Below are 16556 nucleotides of genomic sequence, written 5' to 3'. Positions count from 1 at the left end.
CCTTGTCCTATACCCAAAGGACTTAAAATCAGCATACTACAGAGATACAGCCACATCAATGTTCATAGCTTCTCAATTCACCATAGCCAGATTATGGAGCCAACCTAGATGTTCTTCATTTGATGAATGGATAAAGAAACTGTGGCATATATATACAATGAAATATTACTCCACCATGAAGAATGATAAAATTATTATGGCATTTGCAGGCAAATGGATGAAATTGGAGAATATCATGCTAAGTGAGATAAGCCAATCTCAAAAAACTAAAGGATGAATGATCTCACTGATAAGCGGATGAGGACATATAATGGGGGGTAGGAAGGGTTAGCATTAGGGTTAGGGTTAGGTTTAGGGTTAGGGATAAGGAGGGTGGTAAGAATGGAGAAAGGAAGGACTGTACAGAGGAAAAAGAGTGGTGGGAGGGGTTGGGAGGAAGGGAAAAAATAACAGAATGAATCAAACAACATTGCCCTATGTAAATTTATGATTTTTAATTTAAAAAAAAAGAAACAAGAATATATAAAGAAATCAAAATGCTTAACATGATACACACAATTAACACAATTATAAGGACTTTTCAAAAGGAGAAACACAAATGGTTCAATATTTATGAAAAAAATGTTCAAATTATCTAGCAATCAAAAAATGCAAGTTCAAACTCTACAAAGATGTCATCCCTCTACTTGGGAATGATAATGATCATGCATATAAATATGAAATGTTGGTGAGGATGTGGGGATGAAAAGGTAACACCAGACATTTCTGGTGGGAATGCAAATTATTTTAAGTATTCTGGGAAGCAGTATGGAAATTCCTCAAAAAACTAGGAAAGGAACTATAACACGATCCAGCTATTGTACTCTTTGGTATATATCCAAAAGTTGTAAAATCAGCAGACAAATATGGATACAAGTTCATCAATGTCAATAGCAGCACAACTCATAATAGCCAAGACATGATGAATGGGTTATAAATTGCAGTATGTATACATGATGCAGTATTACTCTGTATTAAAGAATAAAATTATGACATTTGCCAACAATGGATTGGCAAGAGAATGTCAGGCTAAATAAAATAAGTCAAACAAGAAATTTGACTGTTGAAATGATTTTACTTATAGAGGCAGGTGCTAAAGCAACCTATGAGGGACAAAGGTAGGATGGACATCATCAAGTTAAAGGGAAGATTAGTGGAGTGGAAAAACATTGAACCCTGAGACACTGAAATATGGGGAGCGAGGAGGGTTGGGTAAGGCAAAGGCAATGTGGAAGTAATCTGACGAAATTACTCTTCATGCATGAAAATATATAATGGAGAATTCCACCTTTATGTGGATCTATAAATTAAAAACAAATGGTGAAAGTTTGGCCAGTAGTGGAGAAGAAGGTGAGAGGTGAGGGAAAGGAAAGGGAGGAACCAGGGTCTGAAATGGTGTAAAAAAATTCATGTTTCCTTATGTCAATATGAACCAAACTATTATGTACAAGTTTAATGCAATATAGGAGCAAAGCAAATGGCATTGGGTAAACTGGATATCCATATGTAGAAGGACAAAATGAGATCTCTATTTCACACCTGTAGAAGACAACATAAAAGATATAGAGAACCTAGACATAAGAACAGAATCATTGCAACTCCTTGCAGGAAATCTAGAGGAAACACTCAGCATTAGGCACAGAATAAGACTTTATGAAGAGTACTATTACAGCTAAGGAAATAATAGCAAGTTGGAGATGAACTGGAGTAAATCAAATAAAATTTTCTGCAGAACAAGAAGAGAAATAACAGAGTGTATAGCATGGGAGACGATCTATGCCAATTACTCTTTGATGGAGGATTACTAGACAAAATACATAAACAACTAAAGGAATTCAGCACTGTAAGGACAAACCACCCACTTAACCAATGACAAATGAACAGACAGTTCACAAAGGAAAGTGTACAATCAGTCAACTGCTACATGAAAAGAGGTTCAAAGTCTTTAGTCATAAGGGACATGCAAGTGAAAATTATGATGAGATTCCATCTCACCACATTCAATAAGCAATATTCAAGAATACACAAAATAAACAATGATGAGGATGAGGGTAATTGGAATCCATTAGCACTGTTCATGAGGACACATATTATTACTTCCACTATGGGAAATAGTATGGAGATTACTCCTAAAATTAAAAATAAAATTTCAAATGGCTCAGTTATACTGCTCCCTACTATTTACTGAAAAAATATAATCAGCCTACACACAATGGATTATTCAGTCATAGAAATGGTGTCATGTGCTGAAAAATGGATGGAACTGCACAGTATCCTGTTAAACAAAATAAGACAGACTCAGAAATAAACATGTCATATGTGGAAATGTTCCTCATGAAATCTGATGGAAGACCACAAGTGGGAAGAGAGAGGAAAGGACAGAAAGAAGAGGGAATGGTACCGCTATATTTCAGGAGTGATGTTCATCTAACTAAGTAATACACACATACAAATATGCCTCCATGAAACCCTCTATTCTATATAACAAATGTGCACTGGTACCAGCCTTTGATCATCATAATCATTTTCAGTTTATAATTCCTTAGTGCTATTCCAAGTCTTAATAAAAAGGAAAGTAAAGAAACTTATTTATTAAGTATCTAAAATGAGTAGGCATATATTTGTAGATGTTTCTATACTTTATGTTCATAAAATGATATCTCACACCCTGCTTCCGAGTCACTCCAGAATGTGAGAACAATGGAAGACAAATTTTCTCTCTGTCCAGAAGGTCCTTCTCTTATACATTTATGATTCTGGTTCCTTCCCCACCTTTACTTGTCAACTTCAGTGTCATAGCTGGAATAATTTGCACTAATGCCAGAATTCCTCTCACAGATCTATCTACCTCTGAACTATATATAAACACTTTAAATTTAAAAGAAGTGAGAATTTTATTTTCTTCCACTTCTTTCTTAAGATGATTTCAAGTCTTCCAGAGGAATCGAATTTACAGTTCCTGCTATCATTATCTTCACTATTTTTGTTAGATTTGCATTACATCTTCTGTCTTCACTCTCTTATGCAATGTAGATATTTATATTTGCTCTTCTTTAAGGAATACTTCCATTTTTCTCCCTTCTTGCCTTAAGATTCAACTAGCTATTCATTTAATTTTCATTCTAATTCTTTCCTTTAACAATAAGGATACCTGATAGTTGTTTACTCCCATCAATTTATATAAATATGCATACTGTATATATATCTCTCTTGGTGCTACATTTATTGTCTACTGTGACCTAGTAGAGGCCTCAAGTATCTTTTTAGGACTATGGTCATCATTATGAGGATATGGGAGAGAGGAAACTTAAAAAAGGAAAGGGAAACAAGTATTAAAAGACCCCTTACCTTTGAGTCAGGTGATGACAGGGGAGCATCACACAGGCTCTTTCTTTTGATATGTCTTATGTGAATAGTTGAAACCACACATTCTCTTTCACTCTCACAAATATTCTTGTCAAACGAGTCAATGTTTTTGGTTTCCAGGGTCATATTTTCCTTTTATGGTAATAAAACAAAGTAAAAAATATATGAAACTTTCTAATTTCAAGTCAATAAAGTGCACAAATTGGGAGACTTCAAAGAGATTACTATCATTCCTGGATTGCTGAAAATTTTCACATACTTCTCCTTTTCTTTCACAGACATTCTAGGAAAGAAAAAAAAAAACATGGTAAGTTTAACGAGCAAGCATGAAATGCACTTTCTTCTCAGCAGCACCCAGATCATTCTCTCAAACTGACCCAAACTTAGTCCACAATGCAACACTTAGTACATACAAAAATATCAGAGATGATACCTTGCATTTCAACAGATTATAATGGAATGAAATAAGAAATCAGCAACATAACAAAACATAGAAGCTACTCTAATACCTCTAGACTAAGTAATGCACTACTGAAAGATCAATGGATAGCAGGAATTCAGGGATGAAATTATAAAATGTTTACATGTAAATGAGAATAGGGGCAAAACATATACAAATCTCTGAGACACTCTGAAGGTGGTTCTAAGAGGAAAGTTCATAGCACTCACCTGATTCATTAAAAGATTAGAAACCCAACCAATAAACAACTTAACATTACTTCTAAAGGCCCTGGAAAGAGAAGAACAAATCAACACTAAAAGCAGAATAAGATTGGAAGTCATTAAAATCAGAGCCAGAGTCAATGAAATTGAAACGGAAAGTTTCAAACCAAGCAATGTTACAAAAAATGGGTTATTTAAAACAAACATATAGCTGATAAAACTTTAGCCTAGCTGAAGTAAGAAAGAAGGAATAAAATCAAACTTCTAAAATTTGTGAAGAAAAAGGAAATATCACCACAGAATACAACAAAATACACAGGTTAAACACAAACAATTTGAAAAACTTATACTTCAATAAAATAGAAATCATGAAGACACAGACAATTTTCTAAAGGCTACTTACCCAAATTGAGCTTGAAGGACCTAGAATATTTTAACACATCAATATCAAGCAATGAAAATAAAGATAGTATCAAAAGCCTACCAACAAAGAAGAGCCCATCTGGTGAGCCAGGCCAACTACATCATGGAGGTAGGTGGCAGGCAGCTATCCCACCCACCCAGCAGGCCAAGGACAGACTTCATAACTGAGTGATTCCCCCATGATTCCTGCACCTAGGTCAGTGCCATCACTGGTTGGTCACAGTCGCCAAGTGAGCTGGTGGCAAGTCAGGCCGCTTGCATTGTGGAGGTAGCAGGCAGACACGCAACCCACCTGCCTTGCAGAGCTGGGTGGTTGGTAGCCAACCCACCCAAACACCAGGCCAAAGACAGACACCATCACTGAACAACCTCGCCCAACCACCACCCCAAGGTTTGTCACCATCATGGAGCTAGCCAGAGGCATCTTTTTAGGCTGGTGCAGGCACTTTGAATTACTCCTGAGGGCGTGGCCATCATCATTGGAAGGGCAACTCCCTTCCTGAGACACCTACCTGAGAGGACCTTTGACAAAACCCAGGAGCCAAGAAAAGAAGGTATTGAGAGACTTGGGTCCAACTCAGAGCCACCAGGTAATATATACCACAGGTAATATATCCCACCACCCCTAGAAGGCCAGCTTCCTAGTGAACCACTGCATTATCAACTTCCTCCAAGACTTCAGGCTACTGAAGGCTAAGTGTTGAGTTATTGGCAATTTACAGAGACAATATTAGTCAATAGAGGAAATCTGCAATATTCCAGAGTTTCACTACTAGAGGAGTAGATACCTGAACAATATGAGAAAAAAAGGGAAGAAAATGTCCCAAACAAACATAGATACTATATCAATAAAATCCAATGACAACACAGCAGAAGAAATGACAGAAAGGGAGTTCAGAATGTACATAATCAAAACGATCAGGGAAGCAAATGAGGAGATGAAAGAGCAAATGCAGGCATTGAATGATCGCCCCAATCAACAGTTAAAAGACCAAATACAAGAAGCAGAAGATCATTTAAATAAAGAGTTACAGATACTGAAAAAACAAACAAACAGAAATCCTTGAAATGAAGGAAACAAAAACCAAATTAAAAACTCCATAGAAAGCAGAGCCAAGAGGATAGAACACCTGGAAGACAGAACCTCAGACATCAAAGACAAAATATTCAATCTTGAAAACAAATTTGAACAGAGAAGATGGTAAGAATCATGAACAGAATCTACAAGAACTATGGGATATCATGAAAAAGCCAAATTTAAGAATCATCAGGATGAGGAAGGCTTAGAGAAACAAACCAAAGGAATGAACAATCTATTCAATGAAATATATCAGAAAATTTCCCAAATATGAAGAATGAAATGGAAACACAATTACAAGAGGCTTATAGGACTCCAAATACACAAAATGACAATAGACCCACACCAAGGCATATTATAATGAAAATACCTAACATAGAAAATAAAGACAGAATTTTAAAGGCTGCAAGAGAAAAGAATCAAATTACATTTGGGGGAAACCAATATGGATATCAGCAGATTTTTCAATCCAGACACTAAAAGCAAGAAGGGCCTGAACAACATTTACCAAGCCCTGAAAGAAAATGGATGCCAACCAAGAATCTTATACCCAGCAAAACTTATCATCAGATTTGATGATGAAATAAAATCCTTCCATGATAAACAAAAGCTAAAAGAATTTACAAAAAGAAAGCTGGCATAACAGAACATTCTCAGGAAATTATTCCATGAGGAAGAGGTGAAAAACAATGATGTAAATCAGCAAACGGAGGAACTACCCTAAAGGAACAAACAAATAAAGGAGAAATCAAGTTGTGTCAAAAAAAAAAAAAAAAAAAAGAGCCAAATGACCAGGAATACAAATCATATCACAATAATAACCCTGAATGTTAATGGCCTCACTCATCAATCAAAAGTCATAGACTGGCAGATTGGATTAAAAAGAAAGATCCAACAATATGCTGCCTGCAAGAGACTTATCTCACAGAAAGAGATACCCACAGACTAAAGGTGAAAGGATGGGGAAAAACATACCATGCACATGGACACAGCAAAAAAGCCGGAGTATCCATCCTCATATCAGATAATGTGGACTTCAAGCCAAAGTTAGTCAGAAGGGATAAAGAAGGACATTTCATACTGCTTAAGGGAAGCATAAATCAGCAAGACATAACAATCATAAATATCTATGCCCCAAACAGTGGCTCATCCATATATGTCAAATCCTTCTCAGTGCCAGAAATCAAATAGACCACAACATAATAATACTAAGTGATTTTAACACACCTCTCTCACCACTGGACAGATCTTCCAAATAAAAATTGAAAAAAGAAACCATAGATCTCAATAAACAATCAATAATTTTAGACTTAATGGACATATATAGAATATACCATCCAACAAAGAGCGAATACACTTTCTTCTCAGCAGCACATGTGATCCTTCTCTACAATAGACCACATATTATACCACAAAGCTACTGTTAGCAAATATAAGAAGACAGAGATAATTCCTTGAATTCTATAAGATCATTATAGATTGAAATTAGAAGTAAATGACAGAGTAAAACCAGAAACTACTCCAATACCTAGAGATTAAATAATACACTATTGTATGATGAATGGATAACAGAAGATATCAGGAAGGAAATTAAAAAAATTCTTAGAGGTAAATGAGAACAAAGAAGCAACATATCAAAATCTCTGGGACATTATGAAAGCAGTTAATAGAGGAAAATTTATTTCGTGGAGTGCATTCAATAAAAGAAGAAAAAAAATAAAAAAATAAACGACCTACAACTACGGCTCAAGCCCTATAAAAAGAAGAACAGAGCAACACCAAAAGCAGGAGAAAACAGGAAATAGTTAAAATCAGAGCTGAAATCAATGAAAACAAAACAAAATAAACAATTGTAAAAATTAACAATATAAATAGTTGGTTCTTTGAAAAAGTATACAAAATTGATAAACCCTTACATACACTAACAAACAGAAGAAGATAGAAAACCCAAATTATTAAAATTTGGAATGAACAAGGAAATATCACACACATACGATTGAAATACAAAACATAATTAGAAGCTATTTTGAAAATCTATACTCCAAGAAAATAGAAAATCTCGAAGACATCAACAGGTTTCTAGAGACATATGAATTACCTAACCTGAATGAGGAGGACACACACAATTTAAATAGTTCAATTTCAAGTAATAAAATAGAAGAGGTCATCAAAAGCCTACCAATAAAGAAAGGTCTGAGACCAGATGGGTTCTCAGCCAAGTTGTACAAAACCTTTAAAGGAGAGCTCATTCCAATACTCCTCAAAGTATTCCATGAAATAGAAGAGGAGGGAACCCTCCCAAACTCATTCTATGAAGCCAACATCACACTGATACCTAAACCAGACAGAGATACATCGAGGAAAGAAAATTTCAGACCAATATCCTTAATGAACATCAATGCAAAAATTCTCAATAAAATTTTAGCAAATTGCATACAAAAATATATTAAAAAGATAGTGCAACATGATCAAGTGGGTTTTTCCCAGGGATGCAAGGTTGGTTCAACATCTGGAAATCAATAAATGTCATTCACCATATCAACAGACTAAAAGTTAAGAATCACATGATTATTTCAATAGATGCAGAAAAAGCATTCCATAAAATACAGTATCTCTTCATGCTCAAAACACTAAAAGAATTTGGGGTTAGTGGGAATATTCCTTAGCATTTTAAAGGCCATCTACGCTAAGCCCATGGCCAATATCATTCTAAATGGTGAAAAACTGAAAGCATTCTCCCTAAAAACTGGAACAAGGCAGGGATGCCCCCTTTCACCACTTCTATTCAACATCATCCTTGAAACTCTATCCAGAGTAATTAGACAAACCAAAGAAATTAAAGGGATACAAATTGGAAAAGAAGAACTGAAACTATCCCTGTTCACTGATGACACAATTATATGTTTAGAGGAACCTGGAAAACCACCAGAAAACTCTTAGAATTCATAAGTGAATTCAGTAAAGTAGCAGGTTACAAGACCTACATTTTTATACATAAGTGATGAATCTTCAGAAAGAGAAATTAGGAAAACTACCTCATTCACAATAGCCTTGATAAAAATAAAATACTTGGGAATCAATCTCACAAAAGAGGTGAAAGACCTCTACAATGAGAACTACAGAACACTATAGAAAGAAATTAAAATCCCTTACAACATGAAAAGATCTCCCATGATCTTGGATAGGCAGACCTAATACTGTCAAAATGGCCATACTACCAAAAGTGCTATACAGATTCAATGCAATTCCAATTAAAGTCCCAATGACATACCTTACAGAAATAGAGCAAGCAATCATGAATTTCACCTGAAAGAGTAAGATACCCAGAATAGCTAAAGCAATCCTTAGCAGGAAGAGTAAAATAGGGGGTTTCGCAATAGCAGACTTTCAACTATACTGCAAAGCAATAGTAACAAAAATGGCATGGTATTGGCACCAAAATAGACAGGTAGATCAATGGTACAGCATAGAGGACATGGACACAAACCCAAATAAATACAATTTTCTCATACTAGACAAAGGTGCCAAAAATATGTAGTGGAGAAAAGATAGCCTCTTCAACAAATGGTGCTGGGAAAACTGGAAAACCATATGCAACAGAATGAAACTAAACCCATATCTCTCAACCTCCAGAAAAATCAACTCACAATGGATAAGGACCTTGAAAACAGATCAGAGACCTTGCATCTTCTAGAAGAAAAAGTTGGGTCAAATCTTCAACTTGTTGGCTTAGAATCAGACTTCCTTAACAGGACTTCCACAGCACAAGAAATAAAAGCAAGAATCAATAACTGGGACAGATTCAAACTAAATAGCTGTCTCTCAGCAAAGGAAACACTCAGCAATGTGAAGAGAAAGCCTACAGAGTGGGAAAAAATCTTTGCCACTCATACTTCAGACAGAGCACTAGTTTCCAGAATCTATAAAGAACTGAAAAAACTCTACACAAAGAATACAAATAACTCAATCAACAAATGGACTAAAGATATGAACAGACACTTCAGAGATGAAGATCTACAGGCAATCAACAAACATATGAAAAAATGTTCAACATCTTTAGTAATAAGAGAAGTGCAAATCAAAAGTTCCCTAAGATTCCATCTCACCCCAATTAGAATTGCGAGTATTGAGAATACAAGCAACAACAGGTGTTGGAGAGAATGTGAGGAAAAAGGTACATTCATACATTGCTGGTGGGGCTGCAAATTAGTGCAGCCACTCTAGAAGGCAGTGTGGAGATTCCTTAGAAAACTTGGAATGGAACCAACATTTGAACCAGCTATCTCACTCCTCAACCTATACCCAAAGTACTTAAAATCAGCATAATTCAGAGATACAGCCACAATAATGTTCATAGCTGCTCAATTCACCATAGCCAGATTGTGGAACCAATGTAGATGCCCCTCAATTGATGAATGGATAAAGAATCTGTGGTATATTACTCAACCATAAAGAATAATAAAATTATGGCACTTGCAGGCAAATGGATGCAGTTGGATAACATCATGCTAAGTGAGATAAGCCAATCTCAAATAACCAAAGGACGAATGATCTCACTGATAAGTAGATGATGACACATATAGGGGGTGGGAACGAGGCAAGAATGGAGGAAGGAGGGACTCTATAGAGGGATAAGAGGGTTGGGAGGGGTTGAGGGGAGATAAAAAATAACAGAATGAATCAAAAACTATTACCCTAGGTAAATTTATGATTACACAAGTGGTATGCCTCTACTTCATGTACAAACAGAGAAACAAGATGTATCCCATTTGTTTACAATAAAAATGAATTTAAAAAAAAAGAGCCCATGACCCAATAGAATTTCATCCAAGTAGAACTAGACTTTCAAAGGAGAACCAACATCCATCCACTTCAAACTATTCTAAGAAAAAAAAAAAAAAAAAAGCAAGGAACCTTTCCAAACTCATTCTTGAACTTACAATCACCCTGACTCCAAAACCAGTCAAAGACACATAAGGAAAGAAAACTTCATGCCAATAATTTTGATGAACAGAAATTCAAAAGTTATTAATAAAATACTGATAAATCTCATATCAAAACACATTAAAAGGATAGCACAACATGATCACCTGGGTTTCATCCCAGGTATGCAAGGTTGCTCCAACGTACAAAAATAAATGTAATTCACCACATCAATACACATAAAGACAAAAATTACATGATTATCTCAATAGATGCTGCAAAAAATTTGCAAAAATAAAGGTTCAAAACAGAAGAAAATTCAGAGATAGAAGGAACATATTTGAACATTGTAAAAGCTATTTATGCTAAATCCAAGGATAACACTATTCTTTTTTTTCTGGTGTTTTAGTTAGTTGTATATGACAGGAAAATGCATTTATACATTTTGATAATTCATACATAAATGGAGTCTAATTTCTCATTTTTTTGATTTTACATATTTCAGGATCATATCAGTCATGCAATCAAATAGGTACATGAGGTAAATAATATCTGTTTCACTCTACTGTCCTTCCTACCCCCATAACCCTTCCCCTCCCTTCACTCTCCTTTACCAAATATAATGTAACTCTATTCTTCCCTCATCCGCCCCTTACTATGAATTTTCATCCACATACTAAAGAAAATATTCAACTTTTGTTTTTTTGGGTTTGGCTAATTTTTTCTTAGCATGATATTCTCCAGCTCCATCTATTTACCAGCAAATGCCATAATTTCATTCTTCCTTAAAACTGAGTAATATTCCATCGTGTGTGGATGTGTGTGGGTGTGTGAATATACATACATACATATATATATATGTCTCACATTTTCTTTATCCATTCATCTGTTGAAGGGCACTTATGTTGGTTCCTTAATTTAGCCATTGTGAATTGAGCTGCTGTAAACATTGATGTGACTGCATCACTATAGTATACCTATTTTAAGTCCTTTGGTTATATACCAAGGAGTGGGATAGCTGGCTCAAGTGGTGGTTATATTTCAAGCTTTCTGAGGAATCTCCATACTGCTTTCTTATGGTTGCAGCATTGTGCATTCCCACCAGCAATGTATGAGTGTACTTTTTCCCCACCTCCTCATCACCATTTATTATTGCTTGCATTCTTGATAATTGCCATTTTAAAGTGAAGCAGGAGGCTTCACAACACCAGACCTCAAACTATACTACAGAGCTATTTTGCAAGAAGAATGAGACATCAAAGAAATCAGGGTGAAGTATTAAAAGACTTTTAGAATAAATTGCTATGGGATACAATGAAAACAGTGCTAAGAAGGAAATTTATAAACCTGGCAAAATACCTTAAAAAATCAGAGGCATCTCAACTAAATCACCTATACATGAATTTCAAGGTCTTAGGGAAACAAGAATCCAATGCAAAACACAGTAGAAAGAAACAAATGAAAATAGTAGTGCCAAAATTTATGAAGTAGAAAAATAATGAGTAATATCAAGGATAAATGAAACAAAGAGTTGGGTCTTTGAAAAGTTAAACAAGGCAAATAAATCTTAAACCACACTAACCGAGGAAAAGAGAGAAGATACAAATGAATAAAGTTACAGAACAAAAAGTGCATTTTATTTTTTATTTTTATTTTATTTTATTTTATTGTAAACAAATGGGATACATGTTGTCTCTCTCTTTGTACATGGCGCAAAGGCATACCATTTGTGTAATCGTAAATCCACATACAATAATGTTGTTTGATTCATTCTGTTATTTTTTTCCCCTTCCCCCCACCCCTCCCATCCCTCTTTACCCTCTATACAGTACTTTCTTCCTCCATACTTGCCCCCCTCCCTAACCCTAACTCTAACCCTAACACTAACCCTTCCCTCCCCCCCATTATGTGTCGTCCTCCACTTATTAGCGATATCATTCGTCCCTTGTCTTTTTGAGATTGGCTTATCTCACTTAGCATGATATTCTCCAATTTCATCCATTTGCCTGCAAATGCCATAATTTTGTCATTCTTTATGGCTGAGTAATATTCCATTGTGTATATATACCACAGTTTCTTTATCCACTCGTCAATTGAAGGGCATCTAGGTTGGTTCCATAGTCTGGCTATTGTGAATTGAGCAGCTATGAACATTGATGTGGCTGTATCTCTGTAGTATGCTGATTTTACATCCTTTGGGTATAGGCCAAGGAGTGGGATAGCTGGGTCAAATGGAGGGTCCATTCCAAGTTTTCTAAGGAATCTCCACACTGCTTTCCAGAGGGGCTGCACTAATTTGCAGCCCCACCAGCAATGTATGAGTGTACCTTTCTCCCCACATCCTCGCCAACACCTGTTGCTTGTATTTTTGATAATCGCCATTCTAATTGGGGTGAGATGGAATCTTAGGGTGGTTTTGATTTGCATTTCTCTTATTACTAGAGATGTTGAACATTTTTTCATATGTTTATTGATTGCTTGTACATCTTCTTCTGTGAAGTGTCTGTTCATTTCCTTAGCCCATTTGTCGATTGGATTATTTGTATTCTTGATGTAGAGTTTTTTGAGTTCTTTATAGATTCTGGAGATTAGTGCTCTATCTGAAGTATGATTGGCAAAGATATTCTCCCACTCTGTAGGCTCTTTCTTCACATTACTGATAGTTTCCTTTGCTGAGAGAAAGCTTTTTAGTTTGAATCTATCCCAGTTATTGATTCTTGCTTTTATTTCTTGTGCTATGGGAGTCCTGTTGAGGAAGTCTGGTCTTACCCGACATGTTGAAGATCGGGACCTACTTTTTCTTCTATAATCTGCAGAGTCTCTGGTCTGATTCCAAGGTCCTTAATCCATTTTGAGTTGAGTTTTGTGCAGGGTGAGAGATATGGGTTTAGTTTCATTCTGTTGCATATGGATTTCCAATTCTCCCAGCACCATTTGTTGAAGAGGCTATCTTTTCTCCATTGCATATTTTTGGCACCTTTGTCTAGTATTAGAAAGTTGTATTTATTTGGGTTTGTGTCCGTGTCCTCTATTCTGTACCATTGATCTACCTGTCTATTTTGGTACCAGTACCATGCCGTCTTTGTTACTATTGCTTTGTAATAAAGTTGAAGTTCGGGTATTGCGATACCCCCTGCTTCATTTTTCCTGCGAAGGATTGCTTTAGCTATTCTGGGTTTCTTATTCTTCCAGATGAATTTCATGATTGCTTGCTCTATTTCTGTAAGGTACGTCATTGGAATTTTAATTGGGATTGCATTGAATCTGTATAGCACTTTTGGAAGTATGGCCATTTTGACAATATTAATTTGGCCTATCCAAGAACATGGGAGATCTTTCCATCTTCTAAGGTTTTCTTCGATTTCTTTCTTTAGTGTTCTGTAGTTCTCATTGTAGAGGTCTTTTACTTCTTTTGTGAGATTGATTCCCAAGTATTTTATTTTTTTCGATGCTATGGTGAATGGGGTGGTTTTCATAATTTCTCTTTCTGAGGATTCCTCACTTATGTATAAAAATGCATTGGATTTATGAGCATTGATCTTGTAACCTGCCACTTTACTGAATTCACTTATGAGTTCTAACAGTTTTCTGGTGGAATTTCCTGGTTCCTCTAAGTATATAATCATATCATCCGCAAATAGGGATAGTTTGAGTTCTTCTTTTCCTATTCGTATTCCTTTAATTTCCTTGGTCTGTCTAATTGCTCTGGCTAGAGTCTCAAGAACGATATTGAATAGGAGTGGTGAAAGAGGGCATCTCTGTCTTGTTCCAGTTTTTAGGGGGAATGCTTTCAGTTTTTCACCATTTAGAATGATATTAGCCATGGGCTTAGCATAGATGGCCTTTACAATGTTAAGGAATGTTCCCACTATCCCTATTTTTTCTAGTGTTTTGAGCATGAAGGGGTGTTGTATTTTATCAAATGCTTTTTCTGCATCTATTGAAATAATCATGTGGTTCTTGACTTTAAGTCTATTGATATGGTGAATTACATTTATTGATTTCCGAATGTTGAACCAACCTTGCATCCCTGGGATAAAACCCACTTGATCGTGGTGCACTTTCTTTTTAATATATTTTTGTATGCGATTTGCTAAAATTTTATTGAGAATTTTTGCGTCAATGTTCATTAATGATATTGGTCTGAAATTTTCTTTCCTCGATTTATCTCTGTCTGGCTTGGGTATCAAGGTAATATTGGTTTCATAGAATGAGTTTGGGAGGGTACCCTCCTCTTCTATTTCATGGAATACTTTGAGAAGTATTGGAATGAGCTCTTCTTTAAAGATTTTGTAGAACTCAGCTGAGAACCCGTCTGGTCCTGGACTTTTCTTTGTTGGTAGGCTTTTGATGACCTCTTCTACTTCATTACTTGAAATTGATCTATTTAAATTTTGTATGTCCTCCTCGCTCAATTTAGGCAATTCATATGTCTCTAGAAACCTGTTGATGTCTTCGAAATTTTGTATTTGGTTAGAATATAGATTTTCAAAATAGCTTCTAATTATGTTTTGTATTTCAATCGTGTCTGTTGTGATATTTCCTTGTTCATTCCGAATTTTGGTTATTTGGGTTTTCTCTCGTCTTCTCTTTGTTAGAGTGGCTAAGGGTTTATCAATTTTGTTTATTTTTTCAAAGAACCAACTATTTATTTTGTCAATTTTTTGTATAGTTTCTTTTGTTTCAATTTCGTTGATTTCAGCTCTGAGTTTAACTATTTCCTGTCTTCTACTACTTTTGGTGTTGGTCTGTTCTTCTTTTTCTAGGGCTTTGAGCTGAAGTGTTAGGTTGTTTATTTGTTGATTTTTACTTCTTTTATTGAATGCGCTCCATGAAATAAATTTTCCTCTAAGTACTGCTTTCATAGTGTCCCAAAGATTTTGATATGATGTTTCTTTGTTCTCATTTACCTCTAGGAATTTTTTAATTTCCTTCCTAATATCTTCTGTTATCCATTCATCATGTAATAGCATATTGTTTAATCTCCAGGTGTTGGAGTGGCTTCTGTTTTTTACTCTTTCATTTATTTCTAACTTCAAACCATTATGATCTGATAGAATACAAGGTAGTGTCTCTATCTTCTTGTATTTGCTTACATTAGCTTTGTGGCATAATATATGGTCTATTTTAGAGAAGGATCCATGTGCTGCTGAGAAGAAAGTGTATTCGCTCTTGGTTGGATGGTATATTCTATAAATGTCTGTTAAGTCTAAATTATTGATTATGTTATTGAGATATATTATTTCTCTGTTCAATTTTTGTTTGGAAGATCTGTCCAGTGGTGTGAGAGACATGTTAAAATCACCTAGTATAACTGTGTTATGGTCTATTTGGTTTCTGAAATTGAGAAGGATTTGTTTGACATACATGGGTGAGCCACTGTTTGGGGCATAGATGTTTATGATTGTTATGTCTTGATGATTTATGCTTCCCTTAAGCAGTATGAAATGTCCTTCTTTATCCCTTTTGACTAGTTTTGACTTGAAGTCCACCTTATCTGTAATGAGGATGGATACCCCAGCTTTTTTGCTGAGTCCATGTGCATGATATGTTTTCCCCCATCCTTTCACCTTTAGTCTATGTGTATCTCTTTCTACGAGGTGAGTCTCTTGCAGGCAACATATTGTTGGATCTTTCTTTTTGATCCAATCTGCCAGTCTATGTCTTTTGATTGATGAGTTCAGGCCATTAATATTCAGGGTTATTATTGAGATATGATTAGTATTCCCGGTCATTTGGTTCATTTTATTTATTTATTTATTTATTTATTTATTTATTTATTTATTTATTTATTTTGAGACGACTTGGTTCTTCCTTGATTTGACAATTCCTTTAGGATGGTTCCTCCCATTGCTGATTTGTTTCTTTGTTTTTCATCTCTTCCTCATGGAATATTTTGCTGAGAATGTTCTGTAATGCTGGCTTTCTTTTTGTAAATTCTTTTAGCTTTTGTTTATCATGGAAGGATTTTATTTCATCATCAAATTTGAAGGTAAGTTTTGCTGGGTATAAGATTCTTGGTTGGCATCCATTTTCTTTCAGGGCTTGAAAAATGTTGTTCCAG

The 16556-nt window shown here is 35.4% G+C and overlaps 1 protein-coding gene across 1 annotated transcript in view; it reads right to left on the bottom strand.

Moving 5' to 3' along the window:
• LOC306659757 (uncharacterized protein) overlaps positions 1–16556 on the bottom strand; it is a 92990-nt gene that overhangs the window by 48024 nt on the left and 28410 nt on the right. Inside the window, exons 2-3 of the mRNA XM_079137492.1 lie at positions 3631–3688; positions 3388–3537 (exon numbers count right to left, since the gene is read on the bottom strand). Of these exons, the coding sequence (XP_078993618.1) occupies positions 3388–3537; positions 3631–3688 (208 nt within the window). The remainder of the gene's footprint in view (positions 1–3387; positions 3538–3630; positions 3689–16556) is intronic.

The sequence above is a fragment of the Sciurus vulgaris genome (assembly GCF_902686455.1).
Source record: "Sciurus vulgaris genome assembly, chromosome: 4".
NCBI lineage: Eukaryota > Metazoa > Chordata > Mammalia > Rodentia > Sciuridae > Sciurus > Sciurus vulgaris.
The sequence above is the reverse complement of the archived record's forward strand: the minus strand, read 5'-3'. Positions and strand labels throughout refer to the sequence as shown.